We start from the raw sequence: 23608 nt of genomic DNA on the forward strand, positions 1-23608 counted from the left end.
GTCCAGACTTGATCCAAACCAGTCTAAACATGATCTAAACCAGTCCAAACTTGATCTAAACCAGTCCAGACTTGATCTAAACCAGTCCAAACTTGATCTAAACCAGTCCAGACTTGATCCAAACCAGTCTAAACATGATCTAAACCGGTCCAAACTTGATCTAAACCGGTCCAAACTTGATCTAAACCAGTCCAAACTTGATCTAAACCAGTCCAAACTTGATCTAAACCAGTCTAAACTTGATCTAAACCAGTCTAAACATGATCTAAACCAGTCTAAACTTGATCTAAACCAGTCTAAACATGATCTAAACCAGTCCAGACTTGATCTAAACCAGTCCAAACTTGATCTAAACCAGTCAAACCTGATCTAAACCAGTCCAAAACCTGGATTTGACCCATGCTTGTCAAGTTTAAAATCAGAGTGGCGCAAACACAACAAACTCGCTGCTCAGAGGTTTCCTTAACCAAGAATTCGCCCTCATTTCCCTCATTTGTTTTTAATTTCGCTTTTCAGGAAAATTCTGAAAGCCATCCGTCATTTTGAAGGATGGAAAATGACGCCGATAATTAAACTACAAATGCTGCTGTGCCCGGTTTCAGCTCCGACAGCCGCCTGCCTGGTTAAAGCTTACGCAACCCTGTCCATCAAAACGAACGAAAAAACATGGAGCAAAACTACTGGCACTACTGCTGCTTTTTAGTATCCCAGCCCAGAGCCATCGAAGCCTACTCATGTCCAGCTTTATGGATTTAGTGGAGTCTGTTTATGCGTTTATCCTAAGGGTTTGAGAGTTCTTGCTTTAATTTATTGAATTACGTACTTTTCCCCACAGACACGGCAGAGTTTGTGTTCCTGGGCCTGTTCCTCACCGAGATGTCCATGAAGATGTACGGCCTGGGAGTCAGGAACTACTTCCACTCCTCCTTCAACTGCTTCGACTTCGGGGTGAGTGGCTCCTCTCACACGCACAACGCACTTTTGTTTAAAATCCTAGCAGAGATAGATACAGACGGTGTCATATTAGGGGGCGTGGCCTCACCGAGGGGGAGGTAATCCTCTAATTGGCATCACAATTTTTCACTGCTTTTTGCTATACTATTTGCTTTACTATAAACATATTTATCACACAAATCAAGTCAAGCCAAGATCGGGTCCATATGGATGTTGTTTCACCGCGAAAAACTGCACTTGTTGCTAGCGCTAGCATATAGGGCTGCTCAATTATTGAAAAATATTATTTGTTGCCTTTAAAAAAATCCATCAAAAAAGTGACAAAATTCCATTAAAAAAGTGACAAAAATCCAGCAAAAAATTACAAAAATCCAGCAGAAAAAAGACAAAAATCCAGCAAAAAAAAGACAAAAATCCAGCAGAAAAAGACAAAAATCCAGCAGAAAAAGACAAAAATCCAGCAAAAAAAAGACAAAAATCCAGCAAAAAAATTACAAAAATCCAGCAAAAAAAAGACAAAAATCCAGCAAAAAAGTGACAAAAATCCAAAAAGTAAAAATTAGAAAAAAAAGTGGAAAAAAAAAATTGAAGAAGAAAAAAAAAAAAATGTGAAAAAAAATTTGATAATCGATTTTTTGCGATAATGCTAATTTTGTAATCGTTTACTGTTGTAATCGAAATCGTAATCGAATTTCGATTAATTGCACAGCCCTACTAGCATATGTTGCGTGAAGCTATCGTGACCTTTCTTGTTAGCGTTGTCTGTTTTTTATGTATTTATGCGCTGTTGAACCACTTTGCCCCTCTTCATGTCTCTGTAAGAAAGTTATTTTTAAACAAAAATATTTCACCTACCCCAGCGTGGTCACATGGGTCAAAGCGATTTTTAGAAAAAAGAAAAACTCTTTGGAGCCAGGCTTTTGAGCCGTTCTTGGGACGTTTGAAGTCCCTTAGAATTAATACTCCTAAGTGTCTCTTGGAGTCGCCCCTGGCCACCAGGGGGTGGTATTACAGCAATGTCAGCTCCCCGCCATGAGGACCATAGAGAAGTATGGAGAGTACAGAGTAGAGTAGAGTAGAGTAGAGTAGAGTAGAGTAGAGTAGAGTAGAGTAGAGTAGAGTAGAGTAGAGTAGAGTAGAGTAGAGTAGAGTAGAGTAGAGTAGAGTAGAGTAGAGTAGAGAAACTTTATTGTCTACCATCCAACATGATGGAAGAAGTTTGCCTTTGCCACCATTCATTCAGGTATATTTACCCAGAAAATGTAATAAAATACATGTACATACATTGTACAAGTTCATTATTCACCTTATTCCATGATCAGATGTTACCCTCACAACCATAAAAAAGGAGACAACATTATTTTATGTTTAAACCGATCCAAACCTGATCTAAATCAGTATAAACCAGTATAAACCAGTCAATACCTGGTCTAAACCAGTCTAAAAGTTGTCAAAAGAAGCATAAACCAGTCCAAACTTGATCTAAACCAGTCTAAACTGAATCTAAACCAGTCCAAACTTGATCTAGACCAGTCTAGCCTTGATTTAAACCAGTCCAAACTGGATCTAAACCAGTCCAAACTTGAACTAGACCAGTCTAGCCTTGATTTAAACCAGTCCAAACTTGATCTAAACCAGTCTAAACCTGATCTAAACCAGTCCAAACTTGATCTAAACCAGTCTAAACCTGATCTAAACCAGTCCAAACTTGATCTAAATCAGTCTAACCTTGATCTAAACCAGTCCAAACTTGATCTAAACCAGTCTAACCTTGATCAAACCAGTCCAAACTGGATCTAAACCAGTCTAACCTTGATCTAAACCAGTCCAAACTGGATCTAAACCAGTCTAACCTTGATCTAAACCAGTCCAAACTTGATCTAAACCAGTCTAAACTGGATCTAAACCAGTCTAAAGTGGATCTAAACCAGTCCAAACTTGATCTAAACCAGTCCAAACTTGATCTAAACCAGTCCAAACTTGATCTAAACCAGTCTAAACTTGATTTAATGATCTAAATCAGTCAAACCTTGATCTAAACCAGTCCAAACTTGATCTAAACCACTCTAACCTTGATCTAAACCAGTCCAAACTTGATCTAAACCAGTCTAAAGTGGATCTAAACCAGTCCAAACTTGATCTAAACCAGTCTAACCTTGATCTAAACCAGTCTAACCTTGATCTAAACCAGTCTAAACTTGATCTAAACCAGTCTAAACCTGATCTAAACCAGTCTAAACTTGATCTAAACCAGTCCAAACTTGATCTAAACCAGTCTAACCTTGATTTAAACCAGTCCAAACTTGATCTAAACCAGTCCAAACCTGATCTAAACCAGTCCAAACTTGATCTAAACCAGTCCAAACTTGATCTAAACCAGTCTAGCCTTGATTTAAACCAGTCCAAACTTGATCTAAACCAGTCCAAACTTGATCTAAACCAGTCTAGCCTTGATTTAAACCAGTCCAAACTTGATCTAAACCAGTCTAAACCTGATCTAAACCAGTCCAAACTTGATCTAGACCAGTCTAGCCTTGATTTAAACCAGTCCAAACTTGATCTAAACCAGTCTAAACCTGATCTAAACCAGTCCAAACTTGATCTAAACCAGTCCAAACTTGATCTAAACCAGTCTAAAGTGGATCTAAACCAGTCAAACCTGATCTAAACCAGTCAAACCTGATCTAAACCAGTCCAAACTTGATCTAAACCAGTCTAACCTTGATTTAAACCAGTCCAAACTTGATCTAAACCAGTCTAAACTGGATCTAAACCAGTCTAAACTTGATTTAACGATCTAAATCAGTCAAACCTTGATCTAAACCAGTCCAAACTGGATCTAAACCAGTCTAAACTTGATATAAACCAGTCCAAACTGGATCTAAACCAGTCCAAACTTGATCTAAACCAGTCTAAAATTGATCTAAACCAGTCCAAACTTGATCTAAACCAGTCTAAACTTGATATAAACCAGTCCAAACTGGATCTAAACCAGTCTAAACTTGATATAAACCAGTCCAAACTGGATCTAAACCAGCCTAAACTGGATCTAAACCAGTCTAAACTTGATTTAACGATCTAAATCAGTCAAACCTTGATCTAAACCAGTCCAAACTGGATCTAAACCAGCCTAAACTTGATCTAAACCAGTCTAAACTGGATCTAAACCAATCTAAACTTGATCTAAACCAGTCCAAACTGGATCTAAACCAGTCCAAACTTGATCTAAACCAGTCTAAACTTGATCTAAACCAGTCTAAACTTGATTTAATGATCTAAATCAGTCAAACCTTGATCTAAACCAGTCCAAACTTGATCTAAACCAGTCCAAACTTGATCTAAACCAGTCCAAACTTGATCTAAACCAGTCCAAACTTGATCTAAACCAGTCTAAACTTGATCTAAACCAGTCCAAACTTGATCTAAACCAGTCTAAACCTGATCTAAACCAGTCCAAACTTGATCTAAACCAGTCCAAACTTGATCTAAACCAGTCCAAACTTGATCTGAACCAGTCCAAACTTGATCTAAACCAGTCCAAACTTGATCTAAACCAGTCCAAACTTGATCTGAACCAGTCCAAACTTGATCTAAATCAGTCTAACCTTGATCTAAACCAGTCCAAACCAGCATAAAACCAGTCCAAACCAATCCAACCCTTATCTAAACTGGATATCCTCCCCTTGCTCAAATTGATGATGATGATGTGATGATGTTGCTTGTCTGTTCCTGCTGCAGGTGATTGTGGGGAGTATTTTCGAAGTGTTTTGGGACATGATCAAACCGGGGGCGTCCTTTGGCATCAGCGTGCTCAGAGCTCTGCGGCTGCTCCGGATATTCAAAGTCACCAAGTGAGTACTTCCCAGGGACTAAGTATACAAAATAATGCATTATATATTACTCACTCCTCATGTGTATGTTTCATCACGAACAAGAGTCTGGATGGTGTTTCTGTGAGTTCAAAAGAATGAAGACTTCCTGAGAAATCCACTAGTGTCGACGGTCAATGGTGGACATGGGTTTCATCATCTGTTTCTGATTGAATTGAAGTAATCTGAGCGAAGGCCTGAATCATAGTTGTTGTGTTCATTAACAAGGGCTCTGATCCGGCTTTTAAACACAGTCATCATCATGGACAGTGCTTTCAGTACCGTCACAGTGTTGTAGGATAATAATAAAGAAGAAGGAGGAGGAGACGGAGGAGAAGAAGAGTGAGAACAAGGAGGATGAGAAGAATGAAGAGGAAGAGGAAGGAGAAGGGGGAGGAGAAAAAGAAGGAAGAAGGAGGAGGAGGAGAAGAAAGAGGAGAAGACGAAGGAGAAGAAAGAGGAGAAGAAGAAAGGAGAGGAAGGAGAAGGAGAAGAAAGAGGAGAAGAAGGAGGAGGAGGAGAAGAAGAATGAGAAGGAGACGGGATAGAAGAAAAAGAACGAGAAGAAGAAGAATGAGAACAAGGAGGATGAGAAGAATGAAGACAAGAAGAAGAGGAAGGAGGAGGAGAAGAAGAAGAAGAAGAATGAGGAGAAGAAGAATGAGGAGAAGAATGAGGAGAAGAAGAATGAGGAGAAGAAGAATGAGGAGAAGAATGAGGAGAAGAATGAGGAGAAGAAGAATTAGAAGAAGAATGAGAAGAAGAGGAATGAGAATGAGAAGAAGGAGATGAAGGAGAAGAGGAATGAGAATGAGAAGACGAAGAAGGAGGAGATGGAGATTAAGAAGAAGAAGCAGGAGAAGAAGGAGAAGAAGAAGAATGAGAAGAAGAAGTAGAAGGAGAAGAAGAAGAAGAAGAATGAGAAGAAGAATGAGAAGAAGAAGAATGAGAAGAAGAAGAAGAATGAAAAGAAGAAGGAGACTGAGAATAAGAATAAGAAGAAGGAGATGAAGAAGGAGACTGAGAATAAGAATAAGAAGAATAAGAAGAATGAGATGAAGAAGAATGAGAAGAAAAAGAAGGAGGAGAATGAGATGAAGAAGAAGAATGAGAAGAAGAAATCTTAAAGCTTCTCGGAAAAAATGTCAAAATAGTCAAAAAATGACACGAAAACGCGGATAAAATCGCAACAAAAGAGCAACAAAAAAAACAAAACAATGAAATGTCAAAAAAGTGACGAGTATTGTAGGTCTGAAAGTGCGGATGAGCAATTCCAGATCCAATTTTGACCACATTTCCCTCACTTTAGAGCTATATCTCAGCTGAGGAGAGCGACCGTCCAAAAACTGATCCAACACCACCTACATTTACTATATTTACATCTGTTAAGCAGGCCCCCTATATCTTCTAACCTACTGACCCATTCCCTTCATCTGGTAACCCCAACTCCCCATGAGTCCCTCCACCTGCTGCTCCCCCATCTGCCTAATACCTGCAACTCACCCAGGGGCAAGAAAAAAGAACAAGGAGAAGAAGGAGAAGGAGAGGAATGAGAATGAGAAGGAGAAGGAGAAGGAGAAGGAGAAGAAGAAGAATGAGAAGGAGAAGAAGAATGAGAAGAAGAAGAATGAGAATGAGAAGAAGAGGAATGAGAAGGAGAATGAGAATGAGAAGAAGAGGAATGAGAAGGAGAAGAAGAATGAGGAGAAGGTGAAGAAGAAGAAGAATGAGAATGAGAGGAATGAGAAGGAGAGAAAGGAGAAGGAGAAGAATGAGAAGAAGAGGAATGAGAATGAGAAAAAGGAGAGGAAGGAGAAGAAGGAGAAGAAGAATGAGGAGAAGGAGAAGAGGAATGAGAAGAAGAAGAATGAGGAGAAGAGGAATGAGAAGAAGAGGAATGAGAAGGAGAAGGAGAAGAAGAATGAGAAGAAGAATGAGGAGAAGGAGAAGAATAAGAATGAGAATGAGAAGAAAAAGGAGAAGAAGAATGAGAATGAGAAGAAGAGGAATGAGATGAATGAGGAGAAGAAGAAGAAGAAGAAGAAGAAGAAGAAGAAGAAGAAGAAGAAGAAGAAGAAGAAGAAGAAGAAGAAGAAGAAGAAGAAGAAATCTAAAAGCTTCCCAAAAATGACACAAAACGTGGAAGAACTTGCAACAAAAGAGCGACAAAAAAAAAAAAATGAAAAGAAATGTCAAAAATGTGACGACATGGAAACAACGTCAGGAAAAAGATCAGTTTTGTAGGTCTGATGAGCAACTCTAGATCCGATTTTGACCATATTTCCCTCACTTTAGAGCTATATCTCAGGAGAGCGTCCAAAAACTGATCCAACACAGCCCACATTCACTATATTTAAATCTGTTCCCCCTATATCTTCTAACCTACTGACCCGTTCCCTTCATCTGATAACCCCAAATCCCCATGTGTCCCTCCACCTGCTGCTTCCCCATCTGCCTAATACCTGAACCTCACCCAGGAGGAGCACATGCCCTCCTTTTAGCTCCGAGATATATGAGCCTCCATGTTCTTCTTCTTCTCCTCTCTTGTAATGCCCCCTCGTGCTGTGTGTGTGTGTGCAGGTACTGGAACTCCCTGAGGAACCTGGTGGTGTCCCTGCTCAACTCCATGAAGTCCATCATCAGCTTGTTGTTCCTGCTCTTCCTCTTCATCGTGGTCTTTGCGCTCCTGGGGATGCAGCTCTTCGGAGGACAGTGAGTGCCCATCTCTTTTTTCTGTGTTTAAGCTAACCGTGTGCTAATGAGCCACGCGTGGAGGGAAAACGTGGCAAAAATGCGTATGATTTGTATTCGATTATAAGTATTTTCCAAGTTTTTTCGTTGGATTGAAGTGAATTGTCTGATTTAATGTTGTTATTTTACAGCTGCAACCGAGAAGCTACTCTGACGTAAACTTCCGATCGCTTTATTAGTTTGCTCAACCATTTGGTAGAGCACGATTTATCGGATCAAATGTTGTTCTAAATCTGCCTGTCTCTATCATTTGGTTCAAGTGTGTAATTCTCCAAATGTCCAGTTTGGGGTTGGACCAGTTTAGAGAAAGTTTGGACTGGTTTAGAGCAGGTTTGGACTGGTTTAGAGCGGGTTTGGACTGATGTAGACCTAGTTCGGACGGGTTTGGACTGGTTTAGAGCAGGTTTGGACTGGTTTGGACTGATGTAGACCTAGTTCGGACGGGTTTGGACTGGTTTAGAGCAGGTTTGGACTGGTTTGGACTGATGTAGACCTAGTTCGGACGGGTTTGGACTGGTTTAGAGCAGGTTTGGACTGGTTTGGACTGATGTAGACCTAGTTCGGACGGGTTTGGACTGGTTTAGAGCAGGTTTGGACTAGTTTAGAACTGGTTTGGACCGGTTTAGACCTGGCTTGGTGTGAAGATCTAATCTGGCTCCGGTCTACATCGAAATGACTCTCAGGAGAATAAGGTCTTTCTTGAGGTCTTTTATTCAATCAAATGTCACAGAATACATGTTACAGCTCAACATGCTTCTACGGACGTAACACGGAAGTCTGACTAAGCATGCACATGTCTTCATTATATACCTGGATGTCCCACCCCCAAATATACATAACTCTTAACCTTTGAACACAGATGAAACGTGGAGCTAGAGAACAACAACGTAACTGTTTGACTTTGAACATAGAGAGAGAAGAGGTGGAGTCTTTTTAAGCAAAACAAGTTGTTTAGCCATTAATCATTAACCCTATAGATTGGGCAATCAGCATCTTGGCCAGAGTCCAAGAACTTATACAAAACATCTTTCCTAAGGATGACAAGACAGAAAACACGTGTTACAGTCCAAGTTATGACCTCTGCGAAGGTTTTATAAATTGAGACAAGATTAATTAATCCACATTGGGCTGTGGACTAGTTTAGAACTTTAGAAGTTAGATCAGGTTTGGACTGATTTAGACCTGTTTTGGGCTTGTTTAGAACTGGTTTGGACTGGTTTAGACATGTTTGGGCTGGTATAGACCTGCTTCGGGCTGGTTTAGACCAGGTTTGGACTGATTTAGACCTGGTTTGGACAGGTTTAGACCTGTTTTGTACCAGTTTATACCTGTTTTGGACTGATTTAGACCTGTTTTGGGCTGGTTTAGACCTGGTTTGGACCAGTTTAGACCTGTTTTGGACCGGTTTTTGCCTGTTTTGGGCTGGTTTAGACCTGTTTTGTGCTGGTATAGACCTGTTTTGTGCTGGTATAGACCTGTTTTGTGCTGGTTTAGACCTGTTTGAACCATTTTAGACCTGGTTTGGACTGGTTTAGACCTGGTTTGGACCAGTTTAGACCTGTTTTGGCCGTTTCAGACCTGGTTTGGACCATTTTAGACCTGTTTTGGACCGTTTTAAACCTGGTTTAGACTGGTTTATACCTGGTTTGGTCCAGTTTAGACCTGTTTTGTACCGGTTTAGACCTGGTTCGGACTGGTTCATGCTGATTCTGACAGGTTTTGACTGATGTACACCTGGTTTTCTGCTGGCTTGGATCAGGTTTGAACTGGTTTAGAGCAGATAACTGGGAGGTATATATAAAAAATAAATAAAAACATTGTTTGTCCCCCAAATGGTTAGAAAATAATAATAATAATAATGAAAAAACATGTAGGGAGTAACATTACGGAGACATACGAGTCCCAGGTGAGGCTGAGTCCAGTCCTTTTGATTGTGCAGGCTCTCAGTCGTCGTGGAGGTGTCATATCCGTGAATTGGACTGGGTTGGTTCTGTCACTCATCTATTCCCCCGACACAAGAGTGAAGCCACTTTGGCCAATTCGGTGCCCGAGGAAAGATTTTTTTCTTAACGAATAAATAAATAAATAAATAAATAATCGGTACCTGTGCAGTCATGAATCGAGGGCACCGTAGTTTTATTACTTCTGATATAAATGTACAAGTTTCACCCGCAGTGTCACACATCCCACAGAAGTAGTCGTGATAATAGATTCTGTACAGCCCGGGCCGGCTTGTCCCACAGCTCTCAGCCTGTGATCATGTCTCTAATGGAAGGGGCCACTCCAGGGGCCGGGCTGCAGGCACTTCATCAAAGAGCGGGGCCCCGAGCTCTGTCTGACTCACCACAAGCAGACTGACTAACAAGCCGAGGTGGTTCCGACTCAGCCATGAGCGAAGTATCAGATTTTAGCTTTCCAGTATCGATTGAAACGTACATTTTTCGGGACATTTCTGTTGTTTTATTTGTTTATTGTAACACTGAACTAGCCAGATACTGCATACTTGTCATAGAAGGGGGCGTGGCTTCACCGAGGGGGGAAATAGAATCTTTTGGGAAACACATTTTTCACCCTTTTAGCCATTTTCTGGTGGAATATCAACTTATTTATCTTATACAAATAAAGTCCAGTGTAAATCGGGCCCATATGGATATTTTCTCACAGCAGATTGTTCAGTAGAAGCGAAAAAACGGCAGTCATGGCAAGCGATAGCTAGCGTTAGCATTAGCGCGTGCTAACATGTAGCATCATGTTAGCATTCTTCGTTTTTTATGTATTTATGGGCTGTTGAACCACTTTGCTCCTCTCCGTGTCTTTGTTTGTCTGTATCATCTCTGCAATCGCCCATATATGGTCATGTTTAAAAACAGTTAAGGGGGAAAACAATTTGGAGAAAAATCCAAACTTTCTCTAATTATTCAAAAACTATTTTAACAAATTCTGAATTATGAATACAGTTTTCTACTAAATAAAGACACAAAGACATGGGGAGGAGCAAAGTGGTTCAACAGCCCATAAATACATGAATAACGGAGATGCAAACACAATGCTTCATGTTAGCATCGTGGTAATGCTAACGGTTAGCTAGCACTAGCTACGACTTTTTCACTTCTACTGAACAATCTGCTGTGAGAAAATATCCATATGGGCCCGATTTACACTTGACTTTCTTTATGTGATAAATAAGTTCATATTCCACCAGAAAATGTCTATAAAGAGAGAACCTTTTGGGAAACACAATTTTTCAATCTTCCCCCTTGACCTGTTTGGACCAATTTAGACCTGTTTTGGGCTGGTTTAGACCTGGTTTGGACTGGTTTAGGCCTATTTTGGACCGTTAAGATCTGGCTTGGACTGGTTTAGACCTGGTTTGGACTGGTTTAGACCTGGTTTGGGCTGGTTTAGACCTGTTTTGGACCGTTTAGACCTGGTTTGGACTGGTTTAGACCTGTTTTGGACTGGTTTAGACCTGTTTTGGACTGGTTTAGACCTGTTTTGTGCTGGTTTAGACCTGTTTTGTGCTGGTTTAGACCTGTTTTGTGCTGGTTTAGACCTGGCTTGGGCTGGTTTTGACCTGGTTTGGACCGTTTTAGACCTGTTTTGGGCTGGTTTAGACCTGTTTTGGACCGTTTAGACCTGGTTTGGACTGGTTTAGACCTGTTTTGGACTGGTTTAGACCTGTTTTGGACTGGTTTAGACCTGTTTTGTGCTGGTTTAGACCTGTTTTGTGCTGGTTTAGACCTGTTTTGGGCTGGTTTAGACCTGTTTTGGCCCGTTTAGACCTGTTTTGGGCTGGTTTGGACCGGTTTAGACCTGGTTTGGACTGGTGTAGACCTGGTTTGGACTGGTTTAGACCTGTTTTGGACCATTAAGACCTGGTTTGGACCGTTAAGATCTGGCTTGGGCTGGTTTAGACCTGGTTTGGACTGGTTTAGACCTGTTTTGGACCGTTTAGACCTGTTTTGGACTGGTTTAGACCTGTTTTGGGCTGGTTTAGACCTGTTTACCCTTTTGGGAAACACAATTTTTCCATCTTCCCCCTTGACAAAGCCACGCCCCCTTCTATGACGCGATGCCGTCTGTATCCACACTGCTTTCAACCTAATTTATATTTGAAAAAAAAAAACGAGATGAAATAGTTAAAGGTTGAGGTTGAAATGACCCTTGTGACGAGCGATCCCAGCTTTCCAGAAAGTGAAGTCCGACTCCGTCATCCCAGCCCACATTTGAATATCATTTCGACATTGCCTTCCCCGTCGCGGCTTCTTTAAAGGCGAGGATGAAAGGAGAGGATTCTCTTTGAGCCGCAACTGCATTGAAAGTTTAATCATTTAAAGTCAGAGTGCTGATCCCAAAATATCCTCCCCAGCACGCCACTTCTGTTTTTCCCCTTCATGTGGGATTCTTATTTTTTACAAACTCAAATGTTTTTCGTCCGTTCACGTTCTTTCATCAAACGATAAACTCTCCTTGCTTTGATTGTTATCTCAGATTGACCCTGCGGGCGAGACTCCGTTTTTAATAATGTAAACTTTCATCTGGAAACAAATTACAGTCAAATCCATATTCTCCAGAGTTCAACCCCTTACCTCCCACCTGAACCGAGCACATTTTCTCCAGTTTGGCTTTACCCCAGTCCAGAAGCTTCGGGAAAAAAGCTGTGAAAGTAGCAACAAAACTGAGACGAAAACAATGATGGAAATGTGACAAAAAGTGAGAAAACCTTGACAAAAAAGTGATGAAAAATTGACGAAAAAGTGGCCAAAATGTCACAAGAAATTGACAAAAAATTGACCAAAAAAATGACAAAAATGTGACAAAAAAATGACAAAAATGGACAAAATGTGACAAAAAAATGTGACAAAAAATGACAAAAATGACAAAAATGTGACAAAAAAATTAGAAAAATGGACAAAAATGTGATAAAAATGTGACAAAAAAATGACAAAAAAATGACAAAAATGTGACAAAAAAATGTGACAAAAAATGACAAAAAAATGACAAAAATGGGACAAAAATGGGACAAAAAAATGACAAAAATGGGACAAAAATGTGATAAAAATTTGACCAAAAAATTACCAAAAATGGACGAAAAAATAAGAAAAATGTGACAAAAAAATTACTACTAATACTAAAAAATTACTAAAAAATTACTAAAAAATTACAAAAAAATTACTAAAAAAATACTAAAAAAATACTAACAAATTACTAACAAATTACAAAAATGGGACAAAAAATGACAAAAATTTACAAAAATGTGATAAAAATGTGACAAAAAATGACAAAAAAATTACAAAAATGTGACAAAATGTGACAAAAAAATGACAAAAAATGACCAAAAATTTACAAAAAAATGTGACAAAAAATGACAAAAATGGGACAAAATGTGACAAAAAAATGACAAAAAATTACCAAAATTTGACAAAAAAATGACAAAAATGTGATAAAAAATTTGACTAAAAAATGACAAAAACTTGACGAAAAAATGACAAAAAAGTTACAAAAATGAGTTGAACACCCAACAAAAAAATGATGGAAAAAAAGTCTGATGACGTGAGGAAAAAGATCCTCTCGGTTCAGGCGGGAGTTCATTTTTTTTTTAAAGATATCCATTATTTCCATGACGTGCCTTATTTCCATATAAAAACATCACTCACAATACACTGATGGTACTTTAAACAGGAATATCTGTCACCTGTGTCTACATCTCTGCTGGTTTTATTTCGAGCAGAGATTACCTTCTCCAGAGCAGCGTCACCTCTGGGCAGAAGGGTGAGAAATGAAAAAACAAGCCGGCGCTGTGCGGAAAAAATGAGCTTTCGCACGCCCCTCCGTCTCGGGCCGCACATGAAAAGGAGCCGGCGATTAACTGAGACGTGCGAGCGCTGGATTTGGCGGCGAGAGCTTATACGAGACGAATCGGCGTGCGTAATGAGGTGATAAATCAACAACAACTACTGTTTATCAGCCTGACGCGAGATTATACGCTCCTGCCGAGGGGTTCGGAGCCACGTCCAATTCAAGGGTTTTTTCTCTTACACATAATGTAAGAGAAACTCAAATTGGTGCCTAATTTTCCGAACATATTTGTAGCATCCAAATTCATCCCAAAAGAGATCAGTTTGAAGCATTTGCTGTAGATAATTGGCATAAATGTGAGGGAGAAAATGTATTGCAATGTATTATTTTGTGTCATATGTTTTCACCAAAAACTAAGGCATTTTATGGAAAGAAATGGCCAAAATTGACCATTCGCAAAAGCCTCGCCCCCTTAGTTACTGTTGCTACGTCAAACTTTCTGATATATAGGCTGTATAGATACAGACGGCATCTCTGGAATCACCCATATATGGTCATTTTTAAAAACGGGAAAACAATTTTGAAAAATTTGGGTCAATATGGATATTTTGGATATTTTCTCACAGCAGATTGTTCTGTAGAAGTGAAAAAAAAACAGTCATAGCAAGAGCTATGCTAGCATGTAGCATCAGGTTAGCATTCTCCGTTATTTATGTATTTTTAGGCTGTTGAACCACTTTGCTCCTCCCCGTGTCTTTGTATCTTTATTTAGTAGAAACTATATTCATATTTCAGCATTTCTTAAAGTAGCTTTTGAATAATTGGAGAAAATTTACATTTTTTCAAAATTATTTTCCCCCTTAACTGTTTTCCTTAATGCTAAGGTGTTAGCCTAGCAGCTAGGCCCTAGCATTACCTCAGAGCAGATGTTTGCTTGTTTGTTTGGAGACATTTAGCTGGGCGTAGGTCGTCCACACATTGTTTAATCCATTGTAGACAGTGTTCAGGTTGTATTTTCACTTTGAGAAGGAAAATAACTCCTCCACTCACACTCCTGTGGTCCCTAGTGTCTGATTTACCTCCTCCATAGGCAGATGCTTCACCATTTTGCTTCTTCTTCTTTGTCAGTTACAATGTGCAGTTGCTATTCCTCAAACTTTTGTTTCTTAAAGGAACAGGTCACCGCTTTTCCATACTGAGATATGTTCTTACACGAGCTTAGACGAGCTTTGGTCTTTGTGCGTGACTGAGCGCACGCACACAGACCAGACAGGTACGCATCAACTCGTCTAAGCTCAAGCAAGAACATCTCTCAGTATGGAAAAACGGTGGCCTGTTCCTTTAAAGTGTTTTATAAAATGAGATGAAAATATAAATTGCTATGCGTTTGGAGGTATTGTTATTTTTACTATTTTTACACTTTGTAATCTGTGTAACACCTCATTTGAAAGCTAAGACCCACAAAACTGATCTTTTTCCTCGTGTTGTTGCTGTGTTGTGGGTTTTTTTTTTTTTTTTTTGTCACATTTTTGTTGAGTTTTTGTCACATTTTTGTTGATTTTTTGTCATTTTTTGTTGAATTTTTGTCACGTTTTTGTTGAATTTTTGTCACATTTTTGTTGAATTTTTGTCACTTTTTGGTTGATTTTTTTATCACTTTTTGGTTGATTTTTTGTCACTTTTTGGTTGATTTTTTTGTCACTTTTTGGTTGATTTTTTGTCACTTTTTTGTTGAATTTTTATCACATTTTTGTTGAATTTTTATCACATTTTTGTTGAATTTTTGTCACATTTTTGTTGAATTTTTGTCACATTTTTGTCAAATTTTTGTTGATTTTTTATCACATTTTTGTTGAGTTTTTATCACATTTTTGTTGAGTTTTTATCACATTTTTGTTGAATTTTTGTCACATTTTTGTCAAATTTTTGTTGATTTTTTATCACATTTTTGTTGAGTTTTTATCACATTTTTGTTGAATTTTTGTCACATTTTTGTTGAATTTTTGTCACATTTTTATCACATTTTTGTCACATTTTTGTCACATTTTTGTCACATTTTTGTTGAGTTTTTATCACATTTTGGTTGAATCTTTGCACGTGTAATGCACATCCCCTGCGACTTCTGTGGTCGGCCTGGGAAACATCCTGCAGACTTGATTACCCACGTGCTAATTTAATTTACCTTGCGATCCCGGGGAAAGTGGAAGAGCTGGAGATGCTTTCTGCTGCTCAGTAAGGCTCACCCGCATCGCCTTCCGCCACATCTCCGGCCTTTGAACCGCACTCTGGTGATTGGATTTGTTTCTTTACGTTGCTCCCATAATTCCACCGGCCCTCCCTCGTGTCTGTGAGCGATCCTTTGTGCTCGGCCTCTTTATATAAGCTCTTTCATATTCGTCATACGAGGCGCTATGGCTGTCGGCTTTATCCGGCCCTATGCTCCCGTGTTATGTGGCGCCGCGTGCTCCGCTGACACACGCTGCGAGGGATTAGGCGCCGCGGCATGGGGGGGCCCGACCACTCTGATCTTCACTATTGATTTGACACAGAGAAGCGAGGATTCGGAGTGCTGTGTGAAGACCCGTGTTTAGAAAGGGCAGATGAACACATGTGCGTGATTTATTTCCTTATGGTGAATCAACAAGACTGATTTAAGCCCTTAACTCCCACCTGGACCGAGCACATTTTCTCCAGTTTGGGTTTAGCCCCGGTTCAAAAGCTTCTGGAAAAAAGGTGGGAAAATAGTGGCAGAACTGAGACGAAAACAATGATGGAAATGTGAGAAAAAAGTGAGAAAACGTTGATAAAAAAGTGACGAAAAATGGATGGAAAAGTGGCAAAAATGTCACAACAAATTGACAAAAAATTGAGGAAAAAAAAGACAAAAAATGTGACAAAAAATGTGACAAAAAATGACAAAAATGTGACCAAAAAAAAAAGACAATAATGTGATAAAAATGTGACAAAAAATGTGGCAAAAATGTGATAGAAAATTGACGATTTTTTTTTTTTTTAAGTGACAAAAAATGACAATAATGTGATAAAAATGTGACAAAAAATGTGACAAAAAATGGACTAAAAAATGACAAAAAAACAACAACAAAAATGTGACACAAAATAACAATAATGTGACAAAAATATGATAAAAAATCGACGTGTTGTTGCTGTGTTGAGTCACCTTTTTTGATGTTTTTTTGGGGGTTTTTTGGGTCACATTTTTGTTGCGTTTTTGTCACTTTTTTTGGTTGAGTTTTTGTCACATTTTTGTTGAGTTTTTGTCACATTTTTGTTGAATTTTTGTCACATTTTTGTTGAGTTTTTGTCACATTTTTGTTGAGTTTTTATCACATTTTTGTTGAGTTTTTGTCACATTTTTGTTGAGTTTTTGTCACATTTTTGTTGAGTTTTTATCACATTTTTGTTGAGTTTTTGTCACATTTTTGTTGAGTTTTTGTCACATTTTTGTTGAGTTTTTGTCACATTTTTGTTGAGTTTTTATCACATTTTTGTTGAGTTTTTATCACATTTTTGTTGAGTTTTTGTCACTTTTTGGTTGAGTTTTTGTCACTTTTTGGTTGAGTTTTTATCACATTTTTGTTGAATTTTTGTCACATTTTTGTCGCGTTTACATCCTTGTTTTTGCCTCATTTTTTTGTGGCTGTTTTGGTGCTTTTTTCCCCAAGAAGCTTTTTGATTAGGGTAAAGCCAAACTGGGGCCGTGGTTTTGGCCTGACAACAGCGCGTCCAGGACAAAACCATTTGGAACTTCTGCTCTAAGGAAATGGGGGCGGACTCTGGAAGTCTAACGGACGATATATCGAAACTTTGAGGTCTTAAATGAACACAGACTTGTCATCTCAATGATTTCACAGTTGTGCAATCATTTTGAGCGCATTATTCCAACATTTTGTTCTGCATTCACTTCAGGACCAAATGCCCGTCTTTGTGAATGCAGACATTTCCAGTATTTACATCCTGTGCAGTTTTGAGCATGTTTTCTGTGATGCAGCTGTTTATTGAGAGAGACTCTGTTTACCCCTGAACTCCCACCTGAACCGAGCACATTTCCTCCAGTTTGGCTTTACCCCAGTCCAAAAGCTTCTGGAAAAAAGGTGAGGAAATAGCAACAAAACTGAGACGAAAACAATGATGGAAATGTGAGAAAAAAGTGACGAAAAATGTATGAAAAGGTGGCAAAAATGTCACAAAAATGTCACAAAAATGTCACAAGAAATTGACAAAAAATGGACGAAAAAATTACAAAAAAATGGCAAAAATGTAACAAAAATGTGATAAAAATAAAAAAAAAATGACAAAAATGTGACAAAAAATGACAAAAATATGACAAAAATTTGATAAAAATTGACGAAAAAATAACAAAAATGTGACAAAAATGTGAAAAAAAATTGAAAAAAAAGACAAAAATGTGACAAAAGATGACAAACATTTGATAAAAAAAATGACAAAAAAATGACAAAAATGTGTCAAAATGATACAAAAAATTTCAAAAATGTGACAAAAATTTGATAAAAATGTTACAAAAAAATTACAAAAATGGACGAAAAAATTGACAAAAAAATGACAAAATTATGACAAAAATGTGACAAAAAATGACAAAAATATGACAAAAATTTGATAAAAATTGACGAAAAAATAACAAAAATGTGACAAAAATGTGAAAAAAAATTGAAAAAAAAGACAAAAATGTGACAAAAGATGACAAACATTTGATAAAAAAAATGACAAAAAAATGACAAAAATGTGTCAAAATGATACAAAAAATGTCAAAAATGTGACAAAAATTTGATAAAAATGTTACAAAAAAATTACAAAAATGGACGAAAAAATTGACAAAAAAATGACAAAATTATGACAAAAATGTGACAAAAAATGACAAAAATATGACAAAAATTTGATAAAAATTGACGAAAAAATAACAAAAATGTGACAAAAATGTGAAAAAAAATTGAAAAAAAAGACAAAAATGTGACAAAAGATGACAAACATTTGATAAAAAAAATGACAAAAAAATGACAAAAATGTGTCAAAATGATACAAAAAATGTCAAAAATGTGACAAAAATTTGATAAAAATGTTACAAAAAAATTACAAAAATGGACGAAAAAATTGACAAAAAAATGACAAAATTATGACAAAAATGTGACAAAAAATGACAAAAATATGACAAAAATTTGATAAAAATTGACGAAAAAATAACAAAAATGTGACAAAAATGTGAAAAAAAATTGAAAAAAAAGACAAAAATGTGACAAAAGATGACAAACATTTGATAAAAAAAATGACAAAAAAATGACAAAAATGTGTCAAAATGATACAAAAAATGTCAAAAATGTGACAAAAATTTGATAAAAATGTTACAAAAAAATTACAAAAATGGACGAAAAAATTGACAAAAAAATGACAAAATTATGACAAAAATGTGACAAAAAATGACAAAAAAATGATAAAAAATTGACAAAAAAATAACAAAAATGTAATGAAAATGTTACAAAAAATTGACAAAAATGGATGAAAAAAATGACAAAAAATGACAAAATTATGACAAAAATGTTACAAAAAATTGACAAAAACTGATGAAAAAAATGACAAAAAATGACAAAATTAGGACAAAAATGTGACAAAAAATGACAAAAATTTGATACAAAATTGACGAAAAAATGACAAAAATGTGACAATTTTTTTTACAAAAATATGATAAAAATGTGTCAAAAAAATACAAAAATGTGACAAAAATGTGATAAAAATGTACGAAAAACTGACAAAAATGAGTTGAACACCCAACAAAAAAATGATGGAAAAAAAATCAGATGACGTGAGGAAAAAGACCCTCTCGGTTCAGGCGGGAGTTAAGAGGTTGATTCGGAAAAGCTTAATGGAAGCGAAACCATGTCGCGTGCACCGACTTCACATGATCTCACATACTCTACATTCTTATCTGCAGTGTCAGGTTTTACGGAGGACATTCCTCAGTCTGACGCTCCATTTCTTTTACTGCACGTGTCTATTGATGCTTTACTTTGATTTATTCATTGTCATAATCCATTCTGTCTCTGTCATTCTCGCACCTCTTCCTCAGTTTCAAGATGGAGGACAAAGGTTTCGGCAGGTTTGTGGTCACTCATTTTAATGTCTGTTTCTTGCTCAGTGAATGTTTCATTTGCAGCGTCTCGACCATGCGTTTAAAAACAGGAATCCTAGAAAGTCTCGGCAGGTGACGGTCACAGAGAAATGGAAACCGCTGGATCGAGGTCGACTTCTTCTTCTTCTGAAGTGCACCCGTCCAGTCCAAATACCTGAGCCTGCACTAAAAACAAGGAAAAAATAAAACATTTGTCTTGTTTTAAGGAAAAAATTCTGCCAATGGGGTCAGCATTTTTTTCTTGCTATTTATAGAATATTTTTCTTATCATAAAACAAAAAAGAAACACTAAATTTAAGCAAATAAATAGCAAGAATTAAGCAAAATGTCCTCAGAAAATGGAATAATTTAAGGAAAATATTCTTGTTTAGTGAAAAACTGTGGGTATTTTACTTAAATGTTGCTTGATTTAAGTAAAATGTTCTAAATTACACACATTTTTGAGAAAAATGTTCTTAATAAATACTAATATTTAGTAACCCGGGACCTTCCAGCTGTGGAGCTGAGGCTCTAACCGCTGAGCCACCGCGCCGCCCACTGTAAAGCAGTGTTCATTTCGTTGACTAAAATATTTAGTCTTAATTTTAGTCAAAGTGATATTTTTGACGACTAAAATTGGACTAAAACTAAATTAAAAGTTTCTCATGAGACTAAAACTATGACTAAAATGTCCAGATATTTTAGTCGACTAAAATAAGACTAAATAAAAATGAAAAGGAGAGACTAAAATCATCCAAACTTGTATTGAGCGTCTGAAAGAGCCTCAGATCATGTAAATTCTCTGTTAAAGGATCAGCTCTGAGATTTGTTCATGTGGAGCAGCTCCATGAAGCAGAGGAACAAGATTAAACATGATTATAATGAATATTATCAATATATCTCGACTAAATTCATCTTAAAGGAATAGGCCACCCTTTTTACATACTAAGATATGTTCTTACCTCACTTTAGACGTGTTAATATATCCCCGTCTGGTCTTTGTCCGTGCGCTCTGCCAGGCAAACGGAGCACATACGCAGCCTCTCCCACATGTCCTATAGCTCCAAAAAAGCTCACGATAGAAGCTACCAAGCTCTTCCACGTGTTCCCTATTTAAATAAAGTTACGTGAAGTGTTTTCATGTGAAGTATATTTACCCAGAAATGTAGCATGTCGATTTTATAAGCAAATAAAAAGGGGGACTATATTGTGAGGCGTAATGATACGAGGAGTAAAACGTCCGCGCAGTAACTCCTAAAGGTTATTGCCGGAAGTGAGCGGGGGAAGTCTTTAGGAATTACTACGCGGACGCTGTGCTCCTCGTATCATTACGCCTCACAATATAGTGCCCCTTTTTATTTGCTTATAAAATCGACATGCTACATTTCTGGGTAAATATACTTCGCATGAAAACACTTCACGTAACTTTATTTAAATAGGGAACACGTGGAAGAGCTTGGTAGCTTCTATCGTGAGCTTTTTTGGAGCTATGTGACATGTGGGAGAGGCTGCGTATGTGCTCCGTTTGCGTGACAGAGCGCACGGACAAAGACCAGACGGGGATATATTAACTCGACTAAAGTGAGCTAAGAACATATCTTAGTATGTAAAAACGGTGGCCTATTCCTTTAAATTTAGTCGACTAAAACTAGACTAAAATTGAAGATATTTTTTTGACTAAATCTCGACTAAAATTAAATTACATTTTAGTCAAAAGACTAAGACTAAAACTAAAATAAAATATGTTGTCAAAATTAACACTGCTGTAAAGAATGGAATGTATTTTCTCTCTGTGAGAATCAGTTCTTAAATCAAGAGCTGTTGTGATCTTAGTTTTTCTTAAAATAAGAAAACATATTCTTTGTCTAAAGCTGAAGAAGATTCAAAAAGTTTTTCTTGTTACAAGAAAAATTATCATGTTTTTTAGCAAATATATCTGAACAAGAAATGGCAAGATTTTATTTCCTAAAATTACATTTTTTTTCTCAAGAAAACTTTGCAGGTGAGACATTATTACTTTTTAGGGAAAAAATAAGAACTTATTTCTTAAAGTAAGATATTTTTTACTTGCTTAGAATCAGTGTTAATTTTGACAACATATTTTAATTTAGTTTTAGTCTTTTGACTAAAATGTAATTTAATTTTAGTCGAGATTTAGTCAATAAAAGCTTTTCAATTTTAGTCTTGTTTTAGTCGACTAAATTTAAGATGAATTTAGTGGACTTTGCATTGATAATATTCATTATAATCATGTTTAATCTTGTTCCTCTGCTTCATGGAGCTGCTCCACATGAACAAAGCTCAGAGCTGATTTACATGATCTGAGACTCTTTCAGACGCTCAATACAAGTTTGGCTGATTTTAGTCTCTCCTTTTCATTTTTATTTAGTCTTATTTTAGTCGACTAAAATATCTGGACATTTTAGTCACAGTTTTAGTCTCATGAGGAACTTTTAATTTAGTTTTAGTCCAATTTTAGTCACAAAAATATCACTTTGACTAAAATTAAGACTAAACATTTTAGTCGACGACATTAACACTGCTTGGAATCCACTTTTTGCAGTGTGAGAGCATAAAACAAGGCGCTGTCACTCACTGTGGTCACATGGACGAAGGAAAAGTCAGATCTCTCGCCTCGTCTGACGAGAAATGGACCAAACCAATGTCAACCCGGGCGGTTCGATTGTTGGGGGTGTGATCCGATCGTCGACCTGCCTGAGCCGATTTCAGAGCAGCCTGTAACAGCTAAGTCAAATCAAAGTAATGTGCGCCAACATATATTCAAAAAACATCATGCTAGCTGCTTCTAAAGGTCTAACGTTTGTGCCTAAGTCAGCTCCAAGAATGTGTTTTGGGTCATGAGACAGACAGAAGACTTCCATCGGTGCCACGGCTAATGTTAGCGCCGATCAATTACATGAAAAAAAAAAATAAGCAGCAATAAATTCGCTAAAACCATCAGCTACATCTAAAGCAGCCTTCAAAGTTGTGCTGTGCTTGTTAAATGTATAGTTTTCTACTCGTTTCTCATCAACAAAGAGCTGTAGCACATCGTAGGATAGCATCATTATGTTAGCCTTTAGCCGCTAGCGCTAATTGGCCGTTGTTTAGGAGTTTTAAGTGGATTTGAGCTTAAACGCTGGGGTTAAAGATCCGCAAGACATCGCAGTTCACACCAAAACATTTCGGTCTAAAAGCACCTTGGGCTAAACGGGACTAGCTGTTTGCTAACAACAACAACAACACAGCCAAAAGTCTATGTTTACGTTGTTTACAGCTTATGGCTCCTCTCCTGCAGCTTTTACCGAGTATGTGCTGCTTATTCCTGGCTTCAGCAGCGCTTCGGCAGCTCTAGCGATGGGTGGATCGATGCCATATATCAATTTAAGTGTTGATACTGGGTAAAAAGTATCAATACTAATGTACATATTTCAAAAGAAGGCAGCAATTATGAGCAAAAAAGGACGATTCACTTTGTTGTTCTGGGTAAAAACTCTCCACTGCAGCGGAGGCTTGAGTGGAGTTGTCCATGTCATTCTAGTTTAGGTTCTGAATGTCAGTGTAAGTATTAATTCAATTTCACTGAGATTGTTTGATTAACCAGTCAACCCCTTAACTCCCATTTTCTCCAGTTTGGCTTTACCCCAGTCCAAAAGCTTCTGGAAAAAAGCTACAAAACTGAAAAATAGCAACAAAACTGAGACGAAAACAATGATGGAAATGTGACAAAAAAGCGAGAAAACATTGACAAAAAAGTGACGAAAAATTGATGAAAAAGTGGCAAAAATGTCACTAGAAATTGATCAAAATGTGACAAAAAAAATGACAAAAATGACACAAAAATGACACAAAAAATGACACAAAAAATGACAAAAATGTGACAAAATGTGACAAAAAAATTACAAAAAATTGACAAAAAATGTACGAAAAAATGACTAAAATGTGACAAAAAATGACAAAAAAATGCTAAAAAAAAGTTACAAAAATGAGTTGAATACCCAACAAAAAAATGATGGAAAAAAAATCTGATGACATGAGGAAAAAGATCCTCTCGGTTCAGGCGGGAGTTAAGAGGTTAAAGTAAGTAGTTTAATTT

General features: G+C 37.3%; 1 protein-coding gene across 1 annotated transcript in view; it reads left to right on the plus strand.

The window, feature by feature from the left end:
- The window catches only part of LOC306981569 (putative voltage-dependent N-type calcium channel subunit alpha-1B), a gene marked incomplete at its 3' end in the record, with an annotated part of 221568 nt that overhangs the window by 60990 nt on the left and 136970 nt on the right, over positions 1-23608 (plus strand). The window contains exons 9-11 of the mRNA XM_079581177.1: positions 836-948; positions 4693-4805; positions 7404-7535. Of these exons, the coding sequence (XP_079437303.1) occupies positions 836-948; positions 4693-4805; positions 7404-7535 (358 nt within the window). The remainder of the gene's footprint in view (positions 1-835; positions 949-4692; positions 4806-7403; positions 7536-23608) is intronic.

This window comes from Gobius niger (assembly GCF_951799975.1).
Source record: "Gobius niger genome assembly, chromosome: 22".
Taxonomy (NCBI): domain Eukaryota; kingdom Metazoa; phylum Chordata; class Actinopteri; order Gobiiformes; family Gobiidae; genus Gobius; species Gobius niger.